Source organism: Oxyura jamaicensis, chromosome 2 (assembly GCF_011077185.1).
Source record: "Oxyura jamaicensis isolate SHBP4307 breed ruddy duck chromosome 2, BPBGC_Ojam_1.0, whole genome shotgun sequence".
Classification (NCBI taxonomy): domain Eukaryota; kingdom Metazoa; phylum Chordata; class Aves; order Anseriformes; family Anatidae; genus Oxyura; species Oxyura jamaicensis.
Window position 1 is genome coordinate 71,240,624 of NC_048894.1, and position 17,628 is coordinate 71,258,251.

A 17,628-nucleotide genomic window follows, 5' to 3' on the forward strand; every position below is an offset into this window, starting at 1 on the left:
TCACTTCCCTTGTTGTGTTAATGACCCGTAGTTAGCGCATGATTATGGACTCTGTATCCAGTCGTCAACATGCCACTTCCTAACTTGCCTCTGTTTTGAGGCTGAAGAGTCATGTTTTAGTCATTCTTCATACAGTAGCAGTTCCATGGCAGTCCTTGTTGCCTGTCTCCGAAATTTTCCTGTTCTAGCATATCCTTCTTGCGCAGTTCTAGTCACATCATCACTGCATTCAAAGTGGTGTATTGTAGGGTCATGGATTTAGATAGTTTTGTAGCACTGCTCTATGGTGTGCTGATGAGCTTTTGGTAATAATTTCTAACATCTGATTTTATTCTTTAAATCTGGTTCCAAATTCTGAGTCAATATTTTCCAGGAACTACTACACTGTCACTATTTTGTCCCTTAGCGATAACAATCAGTTCAGAGCTTGTTGTACCGTTGGGTTTGGGATTGGGTTTACTCCCACCTCCCCTGCCTCTGCAGAACCCCTGCAGAACTGCAGTGGTGGTCATCCTCTCTATGTTGAGAGTGAATCATTTCCTCTTATTGCCTGTTCCCTATCTTACAGCCAACTATTCTTCCACATCAGAACATCACTTCTTTTGCGGTTTCATAGCTTTCCTATAAGTCTTACGCGATGAATTTTGCCAAAAGCCTTTTGGAAATCCACGTGAATCAGTTTTTCCTCATGAGCATGTCATTAAGACCATCATAGAACTCCAACACAGAGCTTTCTTGTACAGTCTGTGCTGCCTCTGCCCAGTAGATTATATTTCTCCAGGTGTCCCGTAGTTATGTTGTTTATTTTAATATTGCTGAATTAACATTAAAAGCCTTTAGTTCCTTGGATCACTTGAACCCTTTTTAAAGACTGGTGTCATACATGATATACATAGCATGCACCTTTCTTTAATTTTGTTTCTGCCTGAAGCCTCATGCATGCTTTTGTGGACTTTCCCAGTGTTTACTAACTTCTGGTATCTTTTCAGTTGCAGTTTAAGAGTAGAATAAGTTCCCCATTAATAACACTCAAACAGTTTTTCTCCTTTTATGCACACCCTCTTAGCCTTTCAGCCTCCAAAATGTGTCTGTTGTGGAGCATTGTTGAAACTACATCCCAAACTGTTTCTGCTTTTATTTGGCTTGAATATGGCATAATGTTAAACAGGAAAATGTTAAAAGTTGTCCTACATAACATACCACACAGTTAATGTCCGTGTCTCACCTTTTAAAATATTTTACTTAGAAGTTTGTGTATCTGTTAGAATGGCAGGCACTAACTGTCCTACTCCACCTTCATCCCCTGACCAGTGTTTGAAATACACAGCATTCACTTCAATATTCCAGGTCTTGGTGTTCAATACAGGTGTATTTCGGTTGTAACTAACTAATAGCTAAAGGAAATGCAGGGAAATTCAGAGACATAATTAGTCTGAGAGAATATCAATCACCTTCCAGAAATGCTTTTAGAGACTGCCCTCTGCTGTTTCTCTCAACCATCAGCTTTGCTGCTTGCTTTTTTTTTTTTTTTTCTTCGTGAAGTAAAAGTATTTTTAAGTTTTGTGTGTCAGATGCAGCATAGTATATCTTGTCCCAAATTATATTCTACAAGAAGAACTTTAGTCACTAAAGTTGTTTGGTGTTGTATGAAGACTGTATGTTGCTTTTTCTTACTGTCTTCTTATTTTTACTTCTCACGTGATCTAATAAATTTGTGATTAACTTTCCTTATCTAAAGAAGAAGGACAATTTATGGAAGAACGTAATTAAGACACAAACCCTAACACATTGTTATCAGCAGGATTATGGTGTTTAGAATGCTTGTGCTGCCTCTGCTGGCTTTTAAAAGTTACACTAATCTGGAAATGAGAGCAGTGGCTGGGAATGAAGAGATCTTCACTCCAGTATTCCCATTGTCCTGCTGCATGAGAGGGGGAAGATAACATTGCCTCCTTGTGTCTTCTTGACCTGTTTTTTGTATTTTCTGTTTGATTGAAATCTTTACAGATTGAAGTCTTTACTAGCCTCATAATGTGTGTTTGCACAGTGCCAAGCATAATAAGCATGGTGCAATCTCGAAGAGATTTCCCAGGTACTTTCCCAATATAAATAATGAAAACCATGAGAACTTGTAATTTACAAATCAAAGCTGTGGTTGATTTCTAAAACAAATCTTAAGAAAAGTCTGTGCTTGCAAAAGCTTGTAAGCAGCCTTAAAATGAAATGCTTGGTTGTCTGAGGTTATGAGACTGCTTAGGGGATACATAATTATGCTGGATTGTAGTAGACAATGTTAGTTGATAGGATGAAATGAAAACTTGGTTCTTTTAACACCATGTCTGGGAACACCATTTATGGGAAGAAATACATTAATATGCATAGCATGCTAAGCAAAATGGAAGTTTCCCAATTCAGACTTTTCAAAAATACTTGTGTTACACTGGAATGTTTCTGTTGGGCAGCTGGAATTTATGTGATCTATTGGCCTTGCAAGTTAAAACTACCAGGTGGTACAAAATGAAAAAAAAAAATAATAATAAAAAATTGACAATGTTATGATATGAATGTTGATGCTGCTTCTTATCCAGAAATGTTAGTATTTGGTAGTTTTTTCTTCTCGCCACTAGGTTATGCTGCTTCTTAATGCTGGTGAACTCACTGTAACAGTAGAATCCAATTGTGAAGTAATATATTGAATAGTCATGCTTATTGTTCGGTTTTAGGTTTTCCTGTAATCGAGATGTTGGTCGGGATGCTCTGATAGCCCTGCAAGAGATACTCCATTTTGTATGGTTAACACACGAGAGCAATAGTCAATGTTCCTTTCTCAAATGCAGTGTTGTTCTCTGAATCTGGGTTTTACAGAATTGAGCTAGTATAATGGTGTACATTTCAACATTTTGAGTTGTTGATGTGGCATTAGATGGTTGCTTGGATAATACAAACTGATCCACTTTAAATTAGAAAGGAAGTATCTTTGATATAATTGTCTAGGACCTGAGACAAAGGAATTTCTGAAAGAAAATGCACGTTCACAGGCTCAGCAGCTATGGTCAAAGCCTGTTAAGAAATCAGTTAAGACAAATGTTTTTGGCTTAGAAATCATACTGTATAGCCTTCTCATAAAATATTTATGCAAAAATGTATAGGTGTTGTTCAACACTAAAATATGTTGCTGTTCTTGACTGAGTAATCATGGTGTGGAAGATTAATAACTTTAATTGATTTTCATGGTTCTAATTCTGGACCTAATTACATTAACCTCTTATATAGCTGTTTGAATGTATGTGGGAGAGAGTCAATAATGACATTATAGGTTTAACTGCACTCTTTGGTCAACTCTGCCTGAGAGCAGGCCAAGCAGGCCAGGACCCTCTCTGACTCTGGTAATGGTTAAGAATTTATGAAACAGGTAAGCTAGTAAAAGGGGGAGTGTGATTAGTAAGGCAGAATCAAAATCACTGGGAATCAGAAAATTTGTACATTAGTGTCTTGGCTTTATTTGTAAGGAAAGTGACTGAAGCAAAAATATTAGTATCGCGGTAAAATCATACAATGTCTTAGACACTGGGAGAGGAAAGTAATTAGTTGAATTTGATTGTAATGTTGACTTTGTTCATGAACTGACTTTTTAGACATGAGCTATGTGTGTGAGCAGTTCTATGAAGATCAGATGTTTGACAGTGCTTGTCTAAAAACTATAGTTCAGGAGATCAAGATTCTTTTTAGGTGTTTGCTTGCAACGTGAGTTTAACTGGAATTAGTAACTGTAGTTTGAAGGAAGTGGGTGACGTCCCATCAACATACTGCAAATGCCTGTCTCTGCAATCTCACCCACCTTGCAGCCGTGTGTGTTGAGGTAGTTGTGCCAACTGCACCATTGGTAGCTGTATTCCTCTGTCTGATGGAGTGAAATGCAGTGGGTTTCTAGGGCTGGACACCATACAGGGTTAGTTATAGTCAAGACAGTGCTGTCACATTTCCTTGGTACTTTTCCATATTTGCTTCACAGAGCTGTAAATGATGATTTGGGGTGTATGTGCTGTGTGTACTAGTCTGCACCCAAGAAATTCTCACTGTTCTGCCTGAGTTGCTGTAACGCAGGGCTTATGCCAGGATGACTTTCCGTTCTGTAGCCCGTTCGGCGTTTTGCTGGTGCAAACCTGCATGTACCTGTTGTTACAGCTGTATGTCTCAGAAACACAGGGATTGAAACCGAGGTTTCTGATGCAACACTTTTTGGGTGAAGCAATTTCCTGTGCCTAACTTGTATAATTAAGTTTATTAAGGATTCTGGCACCCTTACAGATGGATGTATTTGTGTTACAAGGCTCAAGGAAAGTGCTTGTTAGAATGAAGCTTGAGGACATGGCCAGCTTTAAGGGTGTTGGGATAGGGGTGTGCTAATAGGATGATGTACGACTATTTTCATCGCAGCTGCTGCCTTACCCTGTCGATTACCTGGGTGTGTTCCTAGGCTTGACCGAGCAGCTTTTGCCCTGGAGGGATCTGGCAGCCCATCTCGCCAGTGGGGTCGTGTGCCTTTTCTCGCTGCGGCCCTATGTGACCAGGCAGTCAGCAGACATGGAGGGTGATGTTTCTGCCCAAGGGGATTTTGTCAGGCTCTGTCCAGCCATGCAGTAAATGGCCCCCGTGTAGCAGTACTCTTGATGTGACCTGCAGCAGAGCACCCTGGAGCCAGCCCACAAGAGGCACGGGTGCCCCACAGCCATCAGCTGGTGGGGTGTTAGCAGCAGCACTGGCCTGTCCACTGGGGAGTGGCAGGCAGGAGACAGCAGGAACTGCTTGTACTGCTCCCGGAGAGCAGGATAGCTTCAAATACTGAAGACCACAAAATACACAGTCAAGTTCCCCATCTCTCCAGAGGGATTGGACCTAGTTTGTCCTAGACTCCTTGAGCTGCTTAATAGTCAGTTGTTTGTGATGTCTGATGCATTCAACCTGGAGCAACCAGGAATGTGGAATCAGGCCTCGGAAAGTACAGGAACTTACGGGAGAGAAGAGGAGCCTTATGCAACATTTGCTTGTGCTTCACCACTGAGTTACCAAAACAGAGGCTGGAAAACTGAGGATACAGCTTGGCAGAGGAGAACTGCTCATACCCATTTCCTTTCTTCTTTTCCTCAAGTAGTAGTCCTCTTTAAAAAAAAAAGTTAAGTGGTCTTGTAACATCTGAGATAGCTTTCTTTTTTTTGTATGTCTTAGTTTTCTGATAGCATTCACTAAAGGACAGAGTTTAACTGGACGTGAGCTCCAAGGCAGAAGCAAATGCTTAGTTCTTTAGAGTCAAACATTAAGACAACACTGTGGAGCAGTCCTATACCCTGTCCAGAAGTACAGCTCACCTCTTGTAAGTAGTGGTAGGCTTCTCCAATGTTTGTTGTGTTGGAAAAAAACTTTATTTCAATACAAGAATAAAAATGTAGTCTGATTTATGAGAAAAGCTCCTCTTCTTTGTGCAGATAAGCTCAACTGCTACTGTAACAGAAGAATTCATAAGCAGGAGAGAATTTCAGGCTTTAGTAAGAAATTTGTATTCTTGGGTTGTCTTCACTGAACCAAAATAATTTCCAAGCCTGGGGTATCTCCTAAATGCATGTTTAAGTATTTTATAATTTCAGGAACACTGAAATTCCAAACCTATGCTTATCTATTATGTGATATTTTTATATTTAAAAAACTAACTTTTTATAACTGTACATTCTTTTGAATATTAACAATTACAAAAGTTTTATTTACCTCCATAGCAGTAACTGAGATTTGTGTGGAAGATTGGTGGAATTAGCATGATGAGAACCTCTTAGATGTAGTGACTGCTGCTTCTGTGTAAGTACCCCTCCTAATGGTTGATGGCATCCACAGGTCAATTAGGAAGTAAATGAATGGGGACTGGAGAACTGGCTTTGGCTTCTCAAGGCTATAACCCTCAACAAGACTGTCACTTTATTTTTTTTTAACCACCTATTAATGTTTGTGAACATGGTCAGAGAAGTCCCTGCCACAGCGCTTAGACAAAACTAAACCCTCTTGCTACACTGGCTGAAGTTTGTTTCTTGTGTTATTCCAGGGATGTCTTGCTAAAATCATCTGAGTTCTTTCTAAATAAATTGTATATGGGAAAAATCAGAATTGTTAGTCACCAGTAGTGTGTGTGTGCATAATATATACAATCTTATGTGTATGTACAGATAATATATACAGTGTAATATGACTAACAATTCATATACACGCACATACTGGAGTTACAGTTCTCTCCTTTTCTTCCTTAAATAAGTTCCTCTTTGTTGGGGTAAGGGGGCCATGAAATCGGGGAAGAATTTAGTAATATTATTAACAAGCATGTCCCTGGCAGAGTGAAATTATTTGCCAGTTCAGGCAAATGTGAGGGTTTCTCATAGGATTTCTTATTTCCCTGTAGCATATAAAGGCTGTGTGCACTTATGAGGGCAGTGCTTGCTGCCCTAAGTACTGTAGATGACAAATCAAAAACCATCTACTTTACATCAGGGCTAAGCAATCAGCAAAAGTTTTACTTGCATATTACTTGTAGAGTGGAATTGCTCAGCAATCCTTCCCTGGTGTTGTTTTGATGTAACTGACACACTTCATGTGATTAAGTGGGTAGTTTTGATCAGAGATGGTAACTTCCCCATCACAACACAAAGCATGTGCACCTTTCCAAGCAAAACCATTTTGTGGAGTTACTGTTTTCCTGACTTGGCAGAATTAAGGGGTTTCTACACATCCAACTCAGTATAAAGTGGAAACAAAACACATTACATACATTTTCTTTATTGCTGGACTTTTTTTTTTTTTGAGAAAGTAGGCATAATTCCTTAAAGGCTGAGGTTTTTAATAACAGTAAATACTTTGTCTTTTTTTTTTTTTTTTTTTTCTGTGGACTAAAAGATACCTTTAATCAAAATTTTGCCTTATATTACAGTTATTTCTGTACAAAAATAAAAGTCCAAAATCAGCTTACTTTTAGCTGATATTCCCCAATGTATTTACAGGGTACTGTCAAGAAACTTCATCAGGCAACCAAGTAAAATATAGAACTCTATATTAAAGCAGTTGCATTGTATTCAGTCCATTCTGAATGGCTCTGACCTTTGCCAGTCAGTCTGGGTTGGAGAGTCCAGCCACAGTTATAAGAGTGGTGTCTTTAAAAGATTTTTTTTAATATTAAAAACTTACACTGACATTATGGAGTACTGGAACTGATAATTGTATTTCTGTATTAGAGTAGTCTATAAATATTCTCAGCTACATCTCTCTTTATAATACAGCAGATACAGAATGCAGACTTCTGCTACTTATAGGGTAATACATATTTGCAATAGTAAAATCAATGTATGAAAATTTTGGAATTTACTTGTTAATAAAACTGCTTATAAAGTAACCATACAATTGTAAGAACTATAACTCTGAACTATTAAAATGTACAGAAAGACTGTTTACACCATTGCACATACTTTTTCCCTTTGCTTTTAAAGACTTATGAAGCACAGAATAAAATTAGTCAAATTTACTGACAGCTCAAATATGCACGTGCAATGTGCACATCCACAGAAGCAAGAAGAAGCAAAGTGTTGGCATCTGTCAGGAAGGCTGCCAGCAGCTCTCCAAAAAAAATATACCTTACTCTTCTTCCCTCTTCCCACATATGTGCAGGCCAGTAGGTTAGTGCAGAATGGATGCATAAAACTTTGTTTTCAGTGTTCTGAAAGGACAAAAAGTTTCCCCTCCACTTTTATCATCAATTTTAGGTCAATGCAAATTGGGTTTAATGTTGTAAGGCACTTATTACTGCTTGTATTGCAGTGGATCCAGTCTTAAGGCATTTGTTACATCAACTGAAGATGATAATGCTTTGGAAAGTTTTGAGTGAGCTAGCAGTTCCAGTATGTGACTATTTCAGCTGATCTTTCCCTCCCCACCCTCTGGTCTTTCTACAACAAGGTTGGAAGATATTTTCCTTGGAAATTCTGGTTCTTGGTTAGCTTGTCAACAGATGTGATCAATATCATCAGGTCATTTTGAGGCCAAGCAGCGATATGTTCTATTTAGAGTGCAGTAGAACTGGTTTTGTTTTCACCTGGAGCTGCCCTGGCTTCCGTGACTACTCACTGATCGAGAGGTGCTGTAGCGTTTTTTCACAATCATACTGATGTAAGCTTTCATCAACTTTGCAATGTCAACCACCTGCCAAAAGAGAATAAAGAGCAGAAAGTCGTTAGTAAGATAACAGTATGTGAATGAGTTCCTTTATACACCTAGCAGTAAAAGAAACTGTTGAGCTTTCAGCACAAGTATTTTGCTGTTAAATAAAAACTCAGGACTTCTATCCACTTCGTGATGTCTTCCCTTTAGCTTTACAGGGATCTGAAAAAAAAAGCTGTTAACAGTCACAACAGTTTATTTAATTACCAAGTAGTCTGGCTATCAGAACAGGAAGACCATCTCGTACTAACAAAATTTCTTCTTTCTCTTACCTCACTAGTCTCAAAAAGCAATTCTCTCTCATCCACCACAATCTTGTAGGTGTTGGCAAGCGGTGCTCCGAATGACAAGATATGTTCATACTGAAACACCTCCAAAGGCCTTCCTTCCCCACGCTTGTAGACAGAAACAGCATCAGCGCTGACTCCAAGCCACAGCTCTTGTGGGAAACCTCCTTCTTTGCACTAGAGAAAAGAATGTAAATTAAAAGTAACGGTAACAGAGGGAGCCACACCACACTTACTGTTGAAGTTCTTGCCTGTAGCTATTTTAAAAAAGAAGTGTATTGTTTGTCCATCTTTGACCAATGTTTTGTGCTTCTCCTAACCATGCATGCAACTTAGACTAGCATTCTGTCCACCTGTATTTTATGGGTAAGTGGTAGATTTAAATGCCTACAGTGCATGCTAACTGGAGCATGCTTTTAATATGCAACATTTTATTACATCAGCTGTCTGAGCATTTGTGATATGGCATTTATGGTTTCACCACTCTGTAATGAGATCACCTATGCAGCACAACCTATATTTTGAGTGGTCAGGATGTCTTACCTCTACATCAAAAAGTGTTGACCCATAGCCAGGCCATTCCTTAATCAAAGTCATGTACTTTGCCATAGCCTGCTCCTGGTTCATCCTCTGCAGTTTTTTCCATTTGTCAATAATACTAGTTCTGGAAGCTGAGATTTCCTCTTTGACCCACATGTCTAACATCTGATCCTCCTCGACCTTTTGTTTGCTGACAGAGCCACTGCGAAAGCTCCTCCGCAATGTTCCTTCAAGAAAGCTGGCTCGTTTCTTCTCAGCCTTCTCTGCTGCAGTAAATGTTTTGGTAGACTGTGTAATTCGAGACTTCAACTTTTGCAAGGGATATACTTCCTCCATTTCTGGTATGGTGGTATGTGGAGTGTAATCTCCCTGAAGGTACTGGAGACGCAAAGCTGCAAGGACTTGGAGCGTTTCTTCAGGAGCAGGATAGTGTCCTCTAATCACTGCTTCATGAGCCTAAAGAGAGGAAAAAGGTAAACTTTTTATGTACAAACTAATCTTTGAAAGAACTGAGAGAGAAATGGGAAACAGTGTGAAGCAAACCCAGAACCTGAAAAAAATGAACCATCAAATAAAACAAATGTGGTAAATCTCATGGCAAATTTGTTAAACTGGTTAAGACAGGGTTTACCAGAAGAACTGCAAAGCAATTGATGAACTTGCTCAAGGGGAATTTCTCTTACCAGTACAGCTCTTTGAGAATTCAATTACGTAAGGACAACTGAAGCACTGAAAGGAGAAGAAAATTTAAAGGGGAGAAAATCAGGATCTAAACACTTGCTTGGGGGAAGTCATCTGTGTTCAAGGGCATTGGGAAGAAATAGTTACCTACTTTTACTTAGCATTATATTAATAATCTGTCTGTGAAACTGATGTTTCTAGCACAATGAGCAAAACTCTAAGAGAGCTTTGTAGCAAACTGCACTGAGGGAAAACAGTAAATCTTCAAAGGGTCTCAGATAAAATTAATAAATTAAAATAATTAAAAAAACGTAGGTTACAGAACTGAAGACAGAAGGGATCTCTCTGAAGTTAGTTGCTGAAAAATGTCCATGTCTGACAGCAAAAGCACATTGAAAAAAAAAAAACAGAACTGATTAACATCTTTCAGGTATTTTAATATTAATCATAAGTATTGTGTGTGCCATGCTTTATAACTGAAATATTATTTGTTTTAGCAAGACATAAAATATTTGGCTGAACATCAGTCAGTACCGAATGCTGCAGGAAAACAATTTGCCTTATAAACCAATAAATCTGATGTAGAGCTCTCATGGACTTTCTTATTACAGTTTAAACTTCATCCCAAAGTAGAGGCATTAACAGACTGACTCTTCAGTATGTAAAAACAGACAGCCTTCAGACTGGCAACACTTCTAAGCCCACGCAAGGCAAGCTTGTTGCCCAGATCCTTCAGCCAACAATGAGTGTTTCTAGATCGAGCTACAGCAGTGGGCTCTGGCAGGAGACTTCAGGTAGACTTGTGCTGTAACATGGCACCTTAAAACCTAAACTGTGAAAAGGAAGAAATACTCTATTACAGTGAACATGTTCCCAATCTTGTGGGAAGGGGAAAAGGCTTCATCCATACAAAAATTCAAATATGTCAGTTCCTGACCACTTCATGCTTACCTGCCAACAGAACATCTGTATAAATCTGTTTGCATGCCAAGACACTGAAATCCTTAAGTCTCTAGTACACACTTGAAAGAAACTTCACTGGAAGACTTTTTAGCCATTTGCAGTATAGTAGAAAAGGAAGAGGTCTTTCTACAGTAATATCTGTCATCAGCAAGTTTCTGAGTAATTACAAGACTTCGTATAATAGAAATTCAACTGCTGAGGCATTTAGTTTTCATTATAAATCATTTTTGCTTATTTTCTTTTACGTTTTGCAGTATGGCCTCGCTCTTTGCTCAGCACAGTGATTAAGTGGATTTTGGCTTACCATACCTGTCTTATGGTTATGGCTGAGAGCAGACTGATTTGTTTTACTATGGTGCCTATGAAACACCAATCAGGTTTTGAAAAGAAAAGCTGCTGTCTGATTAGTTCTATACTGTTGCCAATATGGGTATCTCAGAATTTGCTTGCCAATTACACATTTTTACTTACTTGTTGCACTTTCTTAAGAAAAATGTTTCATAAGAGCAAAATGAAATGCAGGTATTATCTTTTTTTTTTTTTTTTCCTGGATATAAATTATCTAGCATAGATCCAGTTATCCATTTTTTTCACCACTATACATAAAGGAATTCACAGGTAACGCAGAAGCAAAAATAGTCACAATGCTAGCTGAATCATGTTTGGTTAATTTTTGTCAGGATAAGCTTATTTTTATCACTGAACTGCCTTTATTTTTTATTATTATTATTTTTACACTTGCTGCTTGAGCAGTGCATTTAGTTGAACAGAAGCACAGAAGCACAATCAAAACATTCCCCTTGTTGCCTAGATCTCTTGCTTTTTTCATTCTCTTAAAAGTGCCTCAGAACAAAACCTTTTTCCTTACCTGCTCAAACATAAAGGCAAATTCCACGCTATCTTTTGGGACATGTTCCGTGTCCAGGAAGCAGTAGAGCTTGAAGTAGAACTTCCAGTGCATCTCCCCAGCTTCGGCAGTGGCAGCAAGCCTACAGGTGTGTGTAGGAAGGGAGGGAGAGGGAGATCAGATCTTCATAATCAAACTCCTTTCTAAATCGACATCTGAAAAATCTCAGCATGGCATTAACTGAATTTTGCTTTCCTACACCTGGCATCAGTCTGGTATCGTTGATAGCAGTTAGTTGTTTCATCAGTATACCTGACTGATGTGATCTGGAGATACATATAAATATGTATTTAAAGACCAAAACTAAATCAAGGACTTAAAAATGTTGACTCAGTCAACTGTTTCTAACCCAATTTCTCTTCACAATCTTTGATTTATGGCACAGACAAGTGTTGATAAAAGCAACATTATTAAGTTGTCCTGTTACAAACTGCACATTAGTCATTCCTTTTTTCCCCTCATCATTATCAATCATTAGGGTTGGAAAAGACCTCCAAGATCATCTGGTCCAACCATCCCCCTACCACCAATGTCACCCACTAAACTATGTTCCCAAGCACCACGTCCAACCTTTGCTTGAACACCCCGATGGACGGTGACTCCACCACCTCCCTGAACAACCCATCCCAATGCCTGACTGCTCTTTCTGACAAGAAATGTCTCCTCATTTCCAACGTAAACCTCCCCTGGCACAACTGGAGGCCATTCCCTCTAGTCCTATCACTAGTTACCTGTGAGAAGAGGCCAACCCCCAGCTCCCCACACCTTCCTTTCAGGCAGTTGTAGAGAGCAGTAAGGTCTCCCCTGAGCCTTTTCTTCTCTAAACTGAACAACCCGAGTAGTATGTAGATAAAGGATGCTGATTGTCATGCATATAACATAAGAAATGTATTGATTGCTATTTATTAGATTTTGTGGGAGAGAAGGAGAGGTGCACTCACTTTTCAAACTTTGCCAAGACATCAGCCACAATGGTTCTGCTTTCAATTGCTTTATCAGTAGTTCCATTGTATTCAAACAAAGCAAACATGTTTCTGCTGTCCTCCATGGCCAAACCACGAATTAACTTTTCAACCACCTAATGAAAAACACCACATGAAGAAACTATAGCATGGAAAAGTAGTGCCACAGAGGCAAGACAAATAAGTAGGAGAAATTCAAAACCAGGTTTTACATAAGGCTAAAAATACTGTTAAGATATTCTCACCATCAATACATTCCACATTCATTTTTATTCTAAGTAAGGATGATTCCTTTAGAATATATATGTACTACCACCTGCCCAGATATAAATAACCTTTATATTTCACCAACTCGGCTAAAGTGTTCCAGCTTAGCAAACAATTTTGCCTCGTACACATCAGTATATACCTGAAGTTATTCCAATAATGCCTCTATTGAGTGCTTAGTCTGACCTGCATTTTTTCCTATGAGAGAGCTATTGCTGGGTAATCCTCTGAAGAGTAAAGACGGTTGTAGTAGCTGGGATTTCTTCAGAACATCCTGGAGGGGTGGGGCAGAGAGACCTGTAAGCCTTCCCTGCCCTGACAGCAGCAACTGTGCCCTCCCACCTGGCAGAGACACCGCTGGTGGCTGGAACTGCCACTACAGAGAAACACTGGTTCTGTGCCAAAGCTGTCTGTCACCACTTCTCACCTCCCCAGCTGTGGTGTGCGAGTTGACTGTAATCTTACAGGAGCCACCACCATGACAATACACTGTAGATGTCATTTCCTGTCTGCTGATCAGGGCTTCTATTTCATCCCGTGATGGCACAAACTCTCTGCATTTGGTTTTTTTCAGAGATTCGTAAGTAAAAAGTGCATATTTCTCCATTTCAGTTCCTGGGAACTGGTCACGAACCCTGTAAGACAAATATTATTTAAGTTGTCAGTCTGCAAAACAGAAAGTTTGTTTATTTGAGAACCATTTTTTCCTGAAAGTGACAAAGTACTGCTGTATTCAGTACACTATTCAATTGGCACAGTCAAAGGTTTATCTTCACTGCCAAGGAAAGTGTTCTAACACGATGTACTGTGCGGTAGCTTATGTACATACATAATTTTGTTCTGCAAACCTAACAGAAAGCAAAAACGGAACCACCTTTATTGCATTAACTACGGGAACATTGTAATGGCTCAGATTTGACAGCAGGATAACTGTAATATTCTCATTGCAATCAACTCCCTTTTTTGTCAATAACAGTTGTTGAATAAAGACAAAACTACATTGAGATGCTACAGAAAAAAAAAAAAACAAACATTTTTGACAGCTCAGTTTTGCAGTAGTGTCACTTAGGATACTTGATTTCTATTCATGACATTCTTGAAGATTCTCTCAAACCTTACTGTTCAGCAGTTAGTATTATGAGTATTCAGCAAAAACTTTAATGAACTCATTTATGATTACATATTACAATAATATGTAATTTATTTATAATGAATTTAATGAACTCTTAATTATTGAAAACCATTGAATTTCAGCAGCTTTTAGTACAGAGTGTTTCTGTAATACTTCCAATGACAAAATATCAGCTTCTTCAACCTAATAAAGGTTTCATTTCTGAGTGTTTGAAAAATTACAGACATTCATCATCTACAAGGCATAAAAAGATGCCTGCAGGATTACAGCAATGCTTTAAGAAGACTGTGCAGCTATAGTGTTGAAACCAACCTGCAAATATTGTGTCAGATAGCTTTATTTTTTTTTTAAACAGGCAGACTATTTTATGAACTGAGTTAAATTTAAAAAGTGAGTCAATATTGTTATCTTTTTAAAAAAAATTCCAACATTTATGCATAGTGGTTGATGTATTTCACTAATCTCACTTTGACAGGTATGTCTTCAAAGATTTTACAAACATTTATAAAATAATTACATTCAGCAAAGTGATTTACAGAGTCCATGTTCTAGCACAAACATAGATGTGACTTTTAAATTACTGAGAACAGTTTGTTACTATTGGACTACTTTTCCTAAGGGGACACACTTTACATTCCTCAGCTGCATCAGAGCAAGAGGAACTCTACATTCTGGTTAATGCTTAGCTGTCAAAAATGTTTTTTTATTTTCCTCAGCGGTTGCTAGTGTCTTAGATTTGCAAATAGACATTTTTACCTCAAGTACGTCTTTAAACACTGTAATGTTCTTTTATGTGCATAATACCTCAAAAAACGAAGGTAAGCATGAATAATAATTTTTAGCAACTTGATTGGGACAGTTAGGAACAGGACCTGCGCATACTTGGCATACTTGCTGTGAGTCATTTAAGCAACTTCACAAAATTACAGAAAGCACCTCCCCCCCCCCGGCTTTTGTCAACATTAGTAAATTATGATTATGTTTCATGGGATTTTGCTTGATTCCTCGTATAAGAATCACGATCAACTCAAACACTGTTTTCTTACAACTTTTTTTTTTTTTCTTTTCAGATTTACTCTTTAGCATAACCAGTTCATTAAGTGAATGTATCTTCAAATCTCACTACGAGATGTCTAAACACTGTTACATGTTGTGGGAAAAAAGACAGTGAGTGAAGAAACTTCTTGCTTTTGTAGTTGAAGGCTTCTCACCTTTTGAGATGAAACTTGAGATATTTGAGGATGCTACGACTTGGCAGAAATGTGCAACTCATGCAGGTGAGTATTTGCCAACTATAAAGGTTCCCCACACTCCCAGGGTTAGGCACTTTATTGGTCTGCTTGATGAGCTGACAGTAGAGCTCATCTCGAAGAGGTCGTAAATCATGTCCTGTTTGGAGGATACCTTGAATTATAGGGATGGGATCAGACATAGACTCCAGCTGCTGTAAAGAATTAAATATCTTGATAGCTTCATCCTGCAGAGTTGTGTAACCTTTGTCTTTTAGCACTGCGAACAAAAAACAGGGAGAACAGTGCTTAGACTAAGATATGAAAAAGAAAGCACTCAGGCTTACCATAGGAATTGCCCAGTGGTATATTCTATGGCCCTTATTATGCAAGATGTTAGAATGGATCTTTTCCATTTCCAATGTATGATGCCAACTCATTTTATGAGCTATTCTGTTATTGAGATTTGTTTTGAATGTAATGAAATACCATTTTGAAATTTTTGACTATGTAGCTTAGAATGTGTATTTTGCTTGATCAGAGATTTTTGATGGAGAAGCTTATTTGATGGAGAAGGGATCCACACTGCTGGAAGTATATCACTTTGTCACTGTCACAAGAAAGTGGAAAGCTAGTCAGATTTTAAGTGAGCTAAAGCATGACTGGATTATGGAAAGTGACAGGTTCATGACATCGCTTTTGTCTACAGAAGTTCAATTAAACCCAAACAACATGAATAAAACAAAATCTCTGCCATGAAACTGCAACTTTCTTTTTAAGTGCTGGAAAAGAAGGTGATTTGATTGATTTTCATACTACAAGTTTTTCAGCATGGGCTAAGAACTTTCACAATATTCTTAAAAGCACCATGGTGCTTGGGTTCAAGGGATGAGAGATTGCTCCAGTGTCTGAATCAGTTAGGCCTAATAACCATCACAGCACGAAGCAGAACAGGCATATCTTACAAATACTAAATTTCTAACCTAACATTGTACTATTAGAGAAAGTAACTAGAGCTTAACTGCAAGTCATGGCAATAACCAAGCATCAGTTGTCCATCTGTAGAGAGACATTTAGTATGGGAAAATTTTGGAAAGACTTCTACCTCAGAGAGAGCTACCCTTTTCTGTCTACGAGGATTAGAGAGCAATCATGCTGCATTTGTGCATGGGAAAACCGGCTAAAGTGACCAGCTCTAGATCAGAATTGTGGCTTGCCAATGGATAGGAGGAGGAAGAGAAAGAGAAGGGAGAGGTTTCTCCTAGGATTTTATTTTTCCTTTTCATTCATGCAGCAGGGTATCACATGATTTATCAGGAAGCATTATCAGAAATGCCTTAGCTTTTAATCAACTGTCACCTTCCACCCTCTTCCCAGGGATGAAACTTCTGATCTGAGACAGATCTTGTTTACTACGCAGTTGCAAAATAACATAGGCAAATCCATTTACAGGCATCAGATTCACAACCATCGATAACAGTGAAGCGTTCATTTAAAACGGACTTCTAAGTTAGTGATTGAACAAATAATATTAAAAGACATTATTACACCTGCTTCAGGCATAAATGAACCATTACTTTTTCAAAGCATGCCCACTCACAACTTGTTTCATGTAAGTAATATTTCCCACCACAACTGATGAACCTTACACTTGTGAACTGAAGTTGTGCAGCTGCAGCTCCCCTCATGGGGTATGAAAAAACAATAATTTGAGAAGGAGTGTATGGTTCAAGGAGACTGAATGAATTGGCTTTTGTTCCTGATTTCAGTGCCAGGCTTTGCAAACTCTGTCTTCTTAGTCGTGTTGGTGAGGGTAACAGATTTGTCTTAAAGCAGCAATAGCAATTTTCCTTTCTGTAACACTCCTGTAGGAGCACCACAAACACGTGGTTCTATGCTAGGTAAAATTCTGTTCTCTACCTTCTGCTAGAGAACAGGGAAACCTCTTTATTTGCATTACATTTTTTTTTTTTTTTTCACTAGACCCATGGACTGCAAAGTCCCATCCCACAGTTCAGTTTTTCATACAGGAAAAGTGTTTCTATGGCTGAAAAACTTACAGTTTAGATTAATGTCCCCATATGGCAGTGGCAATAATGGCGAGTGCAACGGATGATGAGTGTAACGGAGAATAGGGTTTCTCTTATAGATCTGCTCAACCACATCAGCATTCAGGCAGTTTTCCTATTGGGGTAAGAAAAAAAGCAGGATTTGGGGTTCAGCATTAACAGTGATGCAATGCTTTGTGCCTTTGGGTTGGCTATGAAAAGGTCAGCCACTAACACTTACTAACACTATCTGGTACTAAATCCACTTGCAGGTACTGTGGCTGCCACGGCTTTCTGCAGGCTATGAATGCTTAATGCCTGCTAGCCTCAGTAGTTGCATAAGCTTTCTTTATCTATGCATTAAAAAA

The 17,628-nt window shown here is 38.6% G+C and overlaps 1 protein-coding gene across 1 annotated transcript in view; it reads right to left on the reverse strand.

Annotated features, from left to right (window-relative positions):
• Nucleotides 1-6,824: 6,824 nt before the first annotated feature.
• Nucleotides 6,825-17,628, reverse strand: part of MYO10 (myosin X) — a 162,705-nt gene continuing 151,901 nt past the window's right edge. Inside the window, exons 34-41 of the mRNA XM_035318850.1 lie at nucleotides 17,273-17,396; nucleotides 15,195-15,492; nucleotides 13,279-13,486; nucleotides 12,564-12,700; nucleotides 11,584-11,704; nucleotides 9,075-9,527; nucleotides 8,517-8,708; nucleotides 6,825-8,226 (exon numbers count right to left, since the gene is read on the reverse strand). Of these exons, the coding sequence (XP_035174741.1) occupies nucleotides 8,116-8,226; nucleotides 8,517-8,708; nucleotides 9,075-9,527; nucleotides 11,584-11,704; nucleotides 12,564-12,700; nucleotides 13,279-13,486; nucleotides 15,195-15,492; nucleotides 17,273-17,396 (1,644 nt within the window). The 3' untranslated portion in view covers nucleotides 6,825-8,115. The remainder of the gene's footprint in view (nucleotides 8,227-8,516; nucleotides 8,709-9,074; nucleotides 9,528-11,583; nucleotides 11,705-12,563; nucleotides 12,701-13,278; nucleotides 13,487-15,194; nucleotides 15,493-17,272; nucleotides 17,397-17,628) is intronic.